This window comes from Esox lucius, chromosome 11 (assembly GCF_011004845.1).
Source record: "Esox lucius isolate fEsoLuc1 chromosome 11, fEsoLuc1.pri, whole genome shotgun sequence".
NCBI lineage: Eukaryota > Metazoa > Chordata > Actinopteri > Esociformes > Esocidae > Esox > Esox lucius.
Genome location: NC_047579.1, coordinates 9,057,678 through 9,071,015, shown reverse-complemented (window position 1 = coordinate 9,071,015; position 13,338 = coordinate 9,057,678). Strand labels below are relative to the sequence as shown.

The 13,338-nt window shown below is 45.0% G+C and overlaps 1 protein-coding gene across 8 annotated transcripts in view; it reads left to right on the top strand.

Moving 5' to 3' along the window:
• The first annotated feature begins 9,552 nt into the window (after positions 1-9,552).
• si:dkeyp-72e1.9 (syntaxin-binding protein 4) overlaps positions 9,553-13,338 on the top strand; it is a 118,989-nt gene continuing 115,203 nt past the window's right edge. For 2 of the 8 annotated variants that reach the window (XR_004576483.1, XM_034295488.1), the window contains exon 1: positions 11,469-11,824. Coding sequence is in view for 6 of the 8 variants with exons in the window: in XM_034295488.1 (XP_034151379.1) it covers positions 11,685-11,824 (140 nt within the window). In the remaining 2 variants the exon portion in view is untranslated. Of the gene's footprint in view, positions 9,802-9,961; positions 10,038-10,206; positions 10,291-10,717; positions 10,748-11,467; positions 11,825-13,338 lie in introns of those variants that run through there. The other 6 variants (XM_020050787.3, XM_034295490.1, XM_034295492.1 and 3 more) reach the window with 6 other exon arrangements.

The window sequence follows — 13,338 nt, the reverse complement described above, 5'->3', positions numbered from 1 at the left end:
TGTTGCTTTTGTGAGAGAAGATAAGACTCACAAGGGCTACAGACAAATTCATACAGATACATTCAATTAAGATCTTATGAGTCAAAGTGGTATCTATGGATCAGTAGTTCTCTGCCTTTATGGTCTCTATTTCAGGAAATAAATTAACCAGCTAATTTTTAAAAAAGATATCTGAAATGTATACAGACTGATATACTGTAATTGCAGTAGCTGCTCATTCAGAGGACTCCTACTACCTTCTGCAAATACTTTGGTCAATGTCTGGAAAGACAAGACAATACAATTTGACAAGACAATATATATATCATCCTCAAGGGTTTAGTTGGTTGTGCATTCATACAACGTATCTCATCTTTTATGTTAGAGCGAGAAATTCATGTTGTAAAAATCTTTGTGGGTTAACAAAGAGAAATGGTCAGGTGAGAGTTACAAGGCATTAGCTAATGTTCTTACTTGCAGACATTCCTAGTTTGACAAATTTCAGAGCAAGAAATCAATTAATGAGTTATCTTTTAAACCTGAGTTTGATTAGAATAATTTTATATAGAGTGCTATGCAAAAGTATTCAAACATTGTACATTGAAAGTTGGTTCTGTTCAATTATTTTACAACACTTAACTCAGGTCAAATATTTGGGAAATATTTGTAATTAATATTTAAACTGAAATATAGTAGTTCCATAAGTATTAATCCCCTGTCCTGTGGATGATTACACTGATAAACAAAAATGCCATGATGAGCACACAATTGGCCTCATGTTTGACCTTTATCTGGAAACCATTGATGTGTTCTGGGAAAGAAAACCTGACTGTTGAAGCATCATTGGTCAGTCTGTGAATCTGATGGAAAATAAGAACTATAGAGCATTTCATGGAAGTTAAAGATAAAGTAATCCAAATGAATCGATAAAGTAATCCAAATGAATGATAGAAGCCTGAGAGAAGCAAACAATCAATTTGAAGGAGCTTGAGAGTTCAGTGGTTTGGAGTGTAGTTATGATCAAAGATATCAAGAGCTCCACATAACACTGGGGTGTGTGGGAGGGTGGCAAGAACGAAGCTGACACTCAAGAAAAGCAACAAGCATGAGAATTCATGCAGTTCAGACTAAGACAGAGCTTTCTGGACAAAACTCAAAGCGCTTTGTGTGCCGCAAACCTAAAATTGCCCATGCCTCAAAAGACAAACCATCCCTACATTGTGTGGTGGCGGCAGCATCATGCGGTTGGGAGTCTGGATCTTAATCCTGTTCAGAATCTGTGGTTCACAAGCATCATACAACTAACCTGAACAACGTGGAGCATATCTGTCAAGTAGAATGGGACTGAGTCCATCTGAAACTGTAGTTTTATTTTCTGTATTTCAAACATTCATCCAATGTCACCTTACGATAATTTTGTTCTAGTATCATTATTTTAAATGTACCAATCCATGTAGAATGATGCTCTTATGACCACGCTGCACCATAGGGATGGCATTACCCAGGTGATGAGTGGCACCAGATGTTATGCATGGCATTATCCAGGTGATGAGTGGTACCTTTCTTTTCACCAGATGTTATGCATGGCATTCTGGTCTAATAGTTTGATTATGGCCATAAATATCAGGCCATATAATATTTTTCCTTAAGACCTTTTGGTGGATACAGAGATTCCCTTGGAATTATTGTCTTGGTTTTTGCTCTGATATGCAGTGGGATGTGTGTGACCTATTGTAGACAGGTTTGCATGCCTTTCTTTAGAAAATCCTGTCCAATCAACTGAATTTGCCACAGGTGTACTCTGATCAAGGAAGATCTAAAAACACAGAAACCAGCAAAACTAGCGGCAACCCACAAACTGGAGCACATAACACAAATGGTATAAACAATCATTCACAAACTAAAGGTCCAAATGGGCAATGTAAATAGGGTCCCCAATTACAGGCAATGCAGGACAGCTGCCTCTAATTGGGGACAATCAAAAACAGCAGCACAGAGATGCCTGGAGGCACGTCTGCGGTCAGGACCTGGATGTAACCCCCAGGCACATAGAGATACCTAGATGACCCCAGCCAGGACCTGACAGCCCCAGGCAACTGTCTGGCTAGGGTGTGTAGTGTGACAGGGGTGTAATGCTGGATAGGAGTGTTCAGCAGTGTAACATCTTGCAGAAGGAAACCGTCTCTGAGCCTGTTACTGTAAGACCCTGTGCTTCAGTACAGTTCTAATCTCTATGTATACAGTCCATAGTAATGGCTCTCAACACGGGGCCCTTGGTCAGCACTTTGAAGCTCCTTGCTATCCACACAACGGAGTGCTTGTCATGGACCATCTATGTCACCGGTGTTGCCTAGCGGGCGTAACAGTGACTCTACCCCCGAATGCAACTAAAGATGTTAGTCAGGCAACTCTGGGTCCTCCCTAAACACTATTGCTTCACAATCAAGGCAGCATCACAGACTGGCATGGTTTTCCGGCAGGTGGCAAAGACTGCCCAGGGAGTCCAGGACATCTGAAACAATGACAAGCACAAGCATGCAGCATTATGTCGGAGCCTTCTTACCTTAGTCAAACACAGTAGCCTATGATCGGTCAGATGCTCACCTACGCTGACCACCCATACAACAATACTCACCCACCCATACAACAATACTCACCCACCCATACAACAATACTCACCCACCCATACACCAATACTCACCCACCCATACAACAATACTCACCCACCCATACAGCAATACTCACCCACCCATACAGCAATACTCACCCACCCATACAACAATACTCACCCACCTATACAAACACCTATACACCCACACTCACCCACCCATACAAACACCCATACACCAACACTCACCCACCTATACAACAATACTCACCCACCCATACAAACACCCATATACCAATACTCACCCACCTATACAAACACCCATACACCAATACTCACCCACCCATACAAACACCCATATACCAATACTCACCCACCTATACAAACACCCATACACCAATACTCACCCACCCATACAAACACCCATATACCAATACTCACCCACCTATACAAACACCCATACACCAATACTCACCCACCCATACAAACACCCATACACCAACACTCACCCACCTATACAACAATACTCACCCACCCATACAAACACCCATATACCAATACTCACCCACCCATACAAACACCCATACACCAATACTCACCCACCCATACAAACACCCATATACCAATACTCACCCACCTATACAAACACCCATACACCAATACTCACCCACCTATACAAACACCCATACACCAATACTCACCCACCCATACAAACACCCATATACCAATACTCACCCACCTATACAAACACCCATACACCAATACTCACCCACCTATACAAACACCCATACACCAATACTCACCCACCTATACACCCACACTCACCCACCCATACAAACACCCACACTCACCCACCCATACAAACACCCATACACCCATACTCACCCACCCATACAAACACCCATACACCAATACTCACCCACCTATACAAACACCCATACACCAATACTCACCCACCTATACAAACACCCATACACCAATACTCACCCACCTATACACTCACACTCACCCACCCATACAAACACCCATACTCACCCACCTATACAAACACCCATACTCACCCACCCATACAAACACCCATATACCAATACTCACCCACCCATACAAACACCCATACACCAATACTCACCCACCTATACACCCACACTCACCCACCCATACAAACACCCATACTCACCCACCTATACAAACACCCATACACCAACACTCACCCACTATGAATATGTATATACTACGTTTATTAGTGTAAACTAGTTAACTAGTGGTAATGGTAATGTCCCGGTTCTATTATTATATTTATTATTTTCTGAATATATTATCATCATTTAATTTCAACTGTAAATTTCCAAAAAAGTTGGGACGCTGTGTAAAATGCAAATAAAACCAGAATGCATTAATGTGCACAATCATTTCATTTCTATATTTAGTTGAAAATAGCACCAATACAACATATCAAATGTTGAACCTGAGAAATGTTATTGTTTTGGGAAAATATTCATGCCCATTTTGAATTTGATGCCAGCAACAGATTTAAAAAAGGTTGGGACAGGAGCATGTTTATTACTGTGTTGCATCACCTCTTCTCTTAACAACACCCTGTAAGCACTTGGGAACTGAGGAGACCATTTCTATAGTTTTGAAAGAAAAATGTATTCCCATTCTTGCTTGATATGGAATTTCAGCTGCTGAACTTTTTGGGGTCTCCTTTGTCGTATTTTTCGTTTCATAACGCGCCAAGTGTTTTCAATGGGCGACAGGTCTGGACTGCAGGCAGGCCAGTTTAGCAACCAGACTATTTTACTATGGAGACATGCTGTTGTAATACGTGCAGAATGTGGTTGGGCATTGCCTTCCTGAAATAATCAAGGTCTTCCCTGAAAAATACGTAGTCTGGATGGCACCATATGTTGCTCAAAAACCTTAATATATTGTTCAGCATTTATGGTGCCTTCACAGATTTGCAAGTCACCCATGTCATGTGCACTAATGCACCCCCAAACCATCACGGTATCGGGCTTTTGAACTGTACACTAATAACAAGCCGGGTGGTCCCTCTCCTCTTTAGTCCGGAGGACGTGGCATCCACGATTCCCAAAAATCACAGATTCCACAGGAGAGTTTTCCAATTTGCCTCAGTCCATTTTAAATCAGCTCAGGCCCAGAGAAGGCGGTGGCGTTTCTGGATCTTGTTTATATCTGGGTTCTTCTTTGTATAGCAGAATTTTAACTTGCATTTGTGGATGAGCCCATTGCAGTGATGTCCACTACACAATTGTGTCTGTTTTTAATGCAGTGCCGCCCGAGGGCCAAAAGATCACGGCCATCCAATATTGGCTTTTGGACTTTGTATATCCCCTCCATGAACTGCCACCTTAATGTGGTGGAGGGGTTTGAGTACCCGAGTGACCGTAGGAGGTATGTTGTCTGGGGCTATAGGCCCCTGGTAGGGTCTCCCAAGGCAAACAGGTCCTGGGCGACGGATCAGACTAAGAGCGGTTCAAAAACCCTTTAATGATGAAAAACATTTTGAGGACCGTGACGTCGCCCGGTATGGTGCAGCCGGGGCCCCACCCTGGAGCCAGGCCCGGGGTTGGGGCTCATATGCGAGCGCCTGGTGGCCGGGCCTTTCCCCATGGGGTCCGGCCGGGCTCAGCCCGAAGGAGCGACGTGGGGCCGCCTTCCTGTGGGCTCACCACCTGCAGGAGGGACCATAAGGGGTCGGTGCGAAGAGGATCGGGCGGCAGTCGAAGGCGATGGCCTCGACAACCCGATCCCTGGACACAGAAACTAGTTCTAGGGATGTGGAACGTCACCTCGCTGGCGGGGAAGGAGCCTGAGTTCGTGCGTGAGGTTGAGAGGTTCCGAATAGAGGTAGTCGGGATCACCTCTACGCACGGCTTGGGTTCTGGAACCACACTCCTTGAGAGAGGATGGACTCTTCACCACTCTGGAGTTGCCCATGGTGAGAGGCGGCGGGCTGGTGTGGATTTGCTTATAGCCCCCCAGCTCTGCCGCCATGTGTTGGAGTTTACCCCGGTGAACGAGAGGGTCGTTTCCCTGCGCCTACGGGTCGGGGATAGGTCTCTCACTGTTGTTTGTGCCTACGGGCCGAATGGCAGTGCAGAGTACCCGACCTTCTTGGAGTCTCTGGGAGGGGTGCTGGAAAGTGCTCTGACTCCATCAAAATGTTCTACTGGGGGACTTCAACGCCCACGTGGGCAACGACAGTGACACTTGGAGGGCCATGATTGGGAGGAACGGCCCCCCTGATCTGAACCCAAGTGGTGTTAAGTTATTGGACTTCTTTGCTAGTCACAGTTTGTCCATAACGAACACCATGTTCAAGCATAAGGGTGTCCATCAGTGCACGTGGTAAAGAGAGGGGCGGAGCTGTCAACTGATCACCACCTGGTGGTGAGTTGGATCCGATGGCGGGAGAGGAAGCTGGACAGACTCTGCAGACCCAAGCGTAGTGTAAGGGTCTGCTGGGAACGTCTGGACGAGTCTCCTGTCAGAGAGATCTTTAACCCTCACCTCCGGCAGAGCTTCGACTGGATCCCGAGGGAGGCTGGAGATATTGAGTCCGAGTGGACCATGTTCTCCACCTCCATTGTTGAAGCGGCCGCTCAGAGCTGTGGACGTAAGGTCTCCGGTGCCTGTCGAGGTGGCAATTCCCGAACCCGGTGGTGGACACCGGAAGTAAGGGATGCCGTCAAGCTGAAGACGGAGTCCTATCAGGCCTGGTTGGCTTGTGGGACTCCTGAGGCAGCTGACGGGTACCGGCAGGCCAAGCGGACTGCAGCCCTGGTGGTTGTGGAGGCAAAAACTCTGGCCTGGGAAGAATTCGTGAGGCCATGGAGAAGGACTATCGGCTGGCCTGGAAGAGATTCTGGCAAACCGTCCGGCGCCTCAGGAGAGGGAAACAGTGCCCTACCAACGCTGTTTACAGTGATGGGCAGCTGTTGACCTCAACTGGGGATGTCCCGCTGTCACGCCTTCCATTGAGGAAGCAGAGGCTGAGGGCTCAGAGGTGGACTCGTCCATTACCCGGGCTGAAGTCACTAAGGTAGTCAAGAAACTCCTCGGTTGCAAGGCACCGGGGGTGGATGAGATCTTCCCTGAGTACCTCAAGTCTCTGGATGTGGCATTCAACTGTGTCCCTCGCGGCATCCTGTGGAGGGTGCTTCAGGAGTATGGGGTCCTGGGTCCTTTGCTAAGGGCTGTCAGGTCCCTGTACGACCGAAGCAGGAGCTTGGTCCGCATTGCCGGCAGTAAGTCAGACTTGTTCCCAGTGCATGTTGGGCATGGCTGCCCTTTGTCGCGGCAGCCAGGGGCCGGATGGTGTCAGGTTTGGGGACCACACGATTTTGTCTCTGCTCTTTGCGGATGATGTTGTCGTGTTGGCCCCTTCAAACCAGGACCTTCAGCATGCACTGGGACAGTTTGCAGCCGAGTGTGAAGCGATTGGGATGAAAATCAGTACCTCCAAATCCGAGGCCATGGTCTTCAGTCGGAAAAGGGTGGCTTGCCCACTTCAGGTTGGTGGAGAGTTCCTGCCTCAAGTGGAGGAGTTTAAGTATCTAGGGGTCTTGTTCACGAGTGAGGGAAGGATGGAACGGGAGATTGACAGACGGATCGGTGCAGCTTCTGCAGTAATGCGGTCGATGTATCGGTCTGTCGTGGTGAAGAAAGTGCTGAGCCGCAAGGCGAAGCTCTCGATTTACCGGTCAATCTACGTTCCTACTCTCACCTATGGTCATGAGCTTTGGGTCATGACCGAAAGGACAAGATCCTGGATACAGGCGGCCAAAATGAGCTTTCTCGGCAGGGTGGCTGGGCGATCCCTTAGAGATAGGGTGAGAAGCTCGGTCACCCGGGAGGAGCTCAGAGTAGAGCCGCTGCTCCTCCACATCGAGAGGGGTCAGCTGAGGTGGCTTGGGCATCTGTTTCGGATGCCACCTGAATGCCTTCCCGGGAAGGTGTTCCGGGCCCTACCCACCGGGAGGAGACCCCGGGGAAGACCTAGGACATGCTGGAGGGACTATGTCTCCCGGTTTGCCTGGGAACGCCTCGGTGTCCCCCCGGAAGAGCTAGAGGAAGTGTCTAGGGAGAGGGAAGTCTAGGTATCTCTGATTAGACTGCTGCCCCCGCGACCCGGCCCTGGATAAGTGGAAGAAGATAGATGGATAGACTTTGTATATAGAGATTTCTCTGGATTCTTTGAATCTTTTAATGATATTATGTACTGTAGATTATGAGATTCCCAAACTCTTTGCAATGTTACATTGAGAAAAGTTATTCTTAATTTGTTGGACTTTTTGCCCGCACTGTTTTTCACAGAGTGAGGAACCCCTCCCCATCTTTACTTCTGAAAGACCTCACCCAATCATGTTACTGACCTGTTTCCAATTAACCTAATTCGTTGTGGTTAATTGACAACCAGGTTTTGTTTTTCTTGTATTGCACAACATTTTCTGTCCTTTTTTGCACCTGTCCCAGCCTTTTTGAAACATGTTGCTGGCATCAAATTCAAAGAGGGCATTCATTTTTCAAGTAACCATATTATATTTCAGTTTCAACTTTTGATCTGTTGTCTTTTTACTTGTTTGTATTGAATATAGTGTTTAAATGATTTGCACCTTTGCATTCTGTTTTTATTTCCATTTTACACAGTGGAAACAGGGTTGTACTTGTAATTCTCTTCCATTGTTAAGCAGGAACCTAATACTTTGCCTTGAGTATTAGGGTATATGCATATGACCATTTCACTTAAAACTTGACACATATCCTGGCTTCTCAACTTGTCAATGGTAAATGGAAGGTTTGAATTAAGTCCCAAATTGCATACTGTTCCATTCAGTGCACTATGCTAGGGAATATGATGCCATTTGGGACCCAGGTTTCTAATACCAGGCAAGTTAAAGATTAGCTTAAAGTGGGATTAAAAGTCAGAGCTAATAGTCTCATAGTTCCACAAATGAACCCTTATTTTGGAGTAGAGCGGGGCTTCTCATTATGCACAGGGCTGCAATAGCCAGCTGGCTATTTTTGAGCTTCACCTTCCAGAGCAGGTTGACTGCTCTGCTGACGCATGGACAGTAAACTAGGAGAAGCAAGGCCAGCGAGCATTGCATCCCATGCAGTTTAGAGCCAGTCATTGCACAAGCTTCCACAAACTCTCTCCTACTCTCTCTCTTTCTGTCTCTCACTGTCTGGTCTTGTTTACACCTTGCATCATGTGCCTTTCTTATCCAATTAAGATGATCCAATCAAGTTCTATCACTTAACGAGTTAGTTAATTGTGTCATCTGCTAGAACTCACAAACATTTTGCAGCAAACTATGTTAGATTTACACATCTGATATTTTTTTTAACACATCTGATTGGACAAAAGAACATTTAGTGAATAAATATATATAAATCACAATATGGGTGTCTGTGCATATGAAGCCAATTTATATTTTGATTGTCTAACTGGCTTCGTTTACACAGGCAGCATAATTCGGATCTTTCCCCCCACTAATTGGTCTTTTGACCAATCACATCTGATCTGTTCACATTATGTTTTAGTGATAATTTTATTAGGACCGATTACATACCAGAATCGTTTCACCTGCCTAACTTTCAGCAAACTATAAAAACAAAAGCACAATCAGAATGTGGACAAGATCAGGACACAAAGTATGCATAGCTCCAGGATTAAAATGGTCTTTCCCCTCCTTTTATCTCGCTTCTGCAGTAACAAGAAACAACATCGGTATTATAAAGAAAGATGCTATCCTAAAACGAACATTCAGATCGACATTCAGATCAGTTTGAAGAGAATTGTCAGCAAAAACATCCACGTGTCTTCTAGATAAAAAAATGCGTTCTTCCCGCTCTCGGCCACCAACCATAGGCTAGTACTGTGAAAGCCATACAGCAATCTTCTATCATTGATTTGTTGAGGAATGAATGCTGACACATCGCCACACTCAGCGAAGGAGAGCGCAGCGCGCGTCAACCTGTCAAGTGAATTGTCAGTTGGACAGTGTGATGCGTTTTCTGAAATTATCCAGCGTGCCCAGGGGATCGTTGTTGTGGTGAAACTCCAAAAAATAACTTACGCAGCAGGGACTAATTATCCCACTAAGTGTGTGGACTGCTATGTCCTTTCCGAGAGGAGGAGGAGGACGAGAGCTCGAACGTTTTGATGGACTCTCTCTCATCTACTGGTAAGAGAGGACTGGATAGACAGATGACAACAACAGAGTTCAGTTGTTCATCATGTGTCACTTTCGGGTTGATGTAGTCGTATATAGGACACAGCGGCCTACACTGGGCTATGGTTGTGGAAGTTTAAAAAACATTAGTTTGTTACCTACTAATAGCCTTTACCTACTATTGTAATGCCGAAAGGAGGACGGGGACGAGAGTTTGAGCGTTTTGATGGACTCTCACTCATCTACTGGTAAGAGAGGAGAGAGGACAACATAGTTACTGTTCACCATGTTTTACTTAAAGGATTTAAGAAGCTCAAAACAAGCTTCTTTGACTGGCTGTCAACTATCCAACTAGGCTACCTTTGTAAAGTCGTGGTCCAGTCGATCCTAATTCTCAAGCTCGCTTGTACTGGGACAGTTAGTGTCGGATATCAGAGATTTTTGTGGACGTTTCAAGAAACTATGGGATTGTGAAGGTGACCTGTTTCACATGATTGCCCGGTGGGTGTTATTGTGCTGTTGTTTTGAGCCAAAGGAAATTTGACTTGCGTGGGTCAGCGGGTTTGAATGCCTGGCACGGGTCTAAATGCAGAGACGTGCTAAACATTATGCAAGATTAACAAACTTGTTCTAACGTTGCAGTTTGTTCATATGGGGCTTCAGTTCTTTTACTGTGAATGCTACTTATGATAAACTTAGAGTAATCCTGCCGCGCACTGCGTTTACTCATAATATAAGCATAATTTACTCATAATCGGGCTGCCCTATATTTTCCGATTTATGAACGGAAACCCACGATCGGGGATTAAGTCACTAACAACTGACCATGGCAATACGGGTCTTACTATTGCTAAACAAATCCGACCCATATTCAGACTAGAATAGATTGTAATCTAACGTGTCTCTGGCACTGCTGTCCGTACTACCCATCACACCACATCACCATGGCGCAGCGCGGGTAAGCCTTTGTCTTGATACAGTTTGGCTTTCTTTTGGTAATATAGGCTATACTGACATTGTCAAGGATGACATGCCTTTTAGGTGTGCACCGTGTGAGCATTTGAGAGGTATTTTAAATATTTGAGTTAGTGTCTTCGTGGCGATGCCACCTGGATTCATTTTTCATGCGCTATGTTGAGAGATGGAGAGAAAGATAATAGTAGAGTATAAGAGACGTACAGACAAAGAGAGATGGAGAGAGATTTATGGAGTGTGAATACTATAGGCTATTATTGCTATATTAGTATTACACTGTAATTCTATCATTAAATGAAAAACTTAAATTTGGCAAAAGTGACATTGTCAGTCTTGCGGTTGAAGCATATCGATATTGCATTTTAATTTGACAAATGAAATGGAAGGTTTAGAGAAAGTGAGAAGTACATTACAAATTCAAGAAGAGAGAGAGATAAATTAGAGGTGTGGAGGGTGGGTGTTAAGTTTGATGTTTGGAAAGACAATGAGAGGTGGCAACTGGGTGTGGCTCTGCCTTGCCAGGGGAGGAGCCAACCTCTCTGCCTCTCGATTTGTAGATAGATTTAGGCACTGTCAGGGCTAGGTGAACAGTACGGCAGGGTCAGCAAAGTCCACTTATTACGCCCAGAGGTAACATTCTGGCTAGCAAACACCGCTGTCCCCTGGATAACTCGGTTGTCTCTCTCAGACTCCTCCTCTATCTCAGTCCCGACACTCCTCCCTCCACTTTCTCTGTCTCCCTAGCTGTCTGTCACACTTGTATCTCGATCTCGTTCAATTTCCTCTGTCCTCTCCCTCCCTATCTTTGAAATTCTGTCTGTCTGTCTCTTTTCCCCTACCTTCCTCTCACCGCCAAACACCCACTGAATCATTCACTCACTGTCTGCGTGACCACCAGCCCTACTTGCTCTCCATCACTCATGTCCGCCGTCACCTTACCTGAGCTCTGGGACTACTTTATAATGTACATGACAGGTGTGAAAGACTTTAATACAAACGGGCAACTAGACTTAAGAATGTTTCCTGTGAGGATGACAAGCACCTGCCAGAACAGTAGAAGGTAAGGTGTTGTGTTTCTGTCAAAAATACATTGTAAATTAGGAAATAACAAGTGTGTGTGGGGGGGAGGGGGCAGGTAAACTGTCTGAGAAAAATCAGGTGTGTACTTGTCAAGATCGTGTGTCGCTCTCTTTAGCGCGCGCTTTTTCTCTCACCATTTCCCTCTCTTTCCCTGTGCTCTTGTGGGAGTTTGTGTGACTTTATTTTTATGTTTTTGCGAGTGTGTAGTGGAATCTCGGTTGTGGCGGTAAATGCTGCTGGCCATTTTGTTTTTGGAGTTTCTTTATATTAAATCCTGACATGTATAATAGCTCATAATGGTGCGGCTGTTGGAACCAAAACATCCCATATCTACCCTAATACATCATAGAACTGATGCTTCATAGCTTTAATTTCGGTGGCACCAGAAATTGTATGGATACACTGCAGGTTGATGTTAATTATAAATTGGGTTCTTTGAATTAAAAATATTGATAGGCTAAAGGCAGTGGTATGTGAGAACATGCAGGTAATACAGGTATTACGTAAACGTTGTGCCTAAGAACAGATATTAGTTGGGTTTAATTGGCTGTATACAGTGGGGAGAACAAGTATTTGATTCACTGCCGATTTTGCAGGTTTTCCTACTTACAAAGCATGTAGAGATCTGTAATTTTTATCATAGGTAAGCTTCAACTGTGAGAGACGGAATCTAAAACAAAAATCCAGAAGATCACATTGTATGATTTATAAATAATTTTATTGCATGACATAAGTATTTGAACACCTACCAACCAGTAAGAAATCTGGCTCTCACAGACCTGTTAGTTCTTCTTTAAGAAGCCCTCCTGTTCTCCACCAGTGACCATCTGGATGATCCAGAGGAGGAATGGAAGAAGGTCATGTGGTCTGATGAGACAAAAATAGAGCTTTTTGGTCTAAACTCCACTCGCCGTGTTTGGAGGAAGAAGAAGAAGAAGAATGAGTACAACCCCAAGAATACCATCCCAACCGTAAACATCATTCTTTGGGGATGCTTTTTTGCAAAGGGGACAGGACGACTGCACCGTATTGAGGGGAGGATGGATGGGGCCATGTATCGCGAGAGTAAGAGCATTGAAGATGGGTCGTGGCTGGGTCTTCCAGCATGACAACGACCCGAAACACACAGCCAGGACAACTAAGGAGTGGCTCCGTAAGAAGCATCTCAAGGTCCTGGAGTGGCCTAGCCAGTTTCCAGTCCTGAACCCAATAGAAAATCTTTGGAGGGAGCTGAACGTCCGTATTGCCCAGCGACAGCCCCGAAACCTGAAAGATCTGGAGAAGGTCTGTATGGAGGAATGGGCCAAAATCCCTGCTGCAGTGTGTGCAAACCTGGTCAAGAACTACAGGAAACGTATGATCTTTGTAATTGCAGACAAAGGTTTCTGTACAAAATATTAAGTTATGCTTTTCTGATGTATCAAATATTTATGTCATGCAATAAAATGCTAATTAATAACTTAAAAATCATACAATGTGATTTTCTGGATTTCT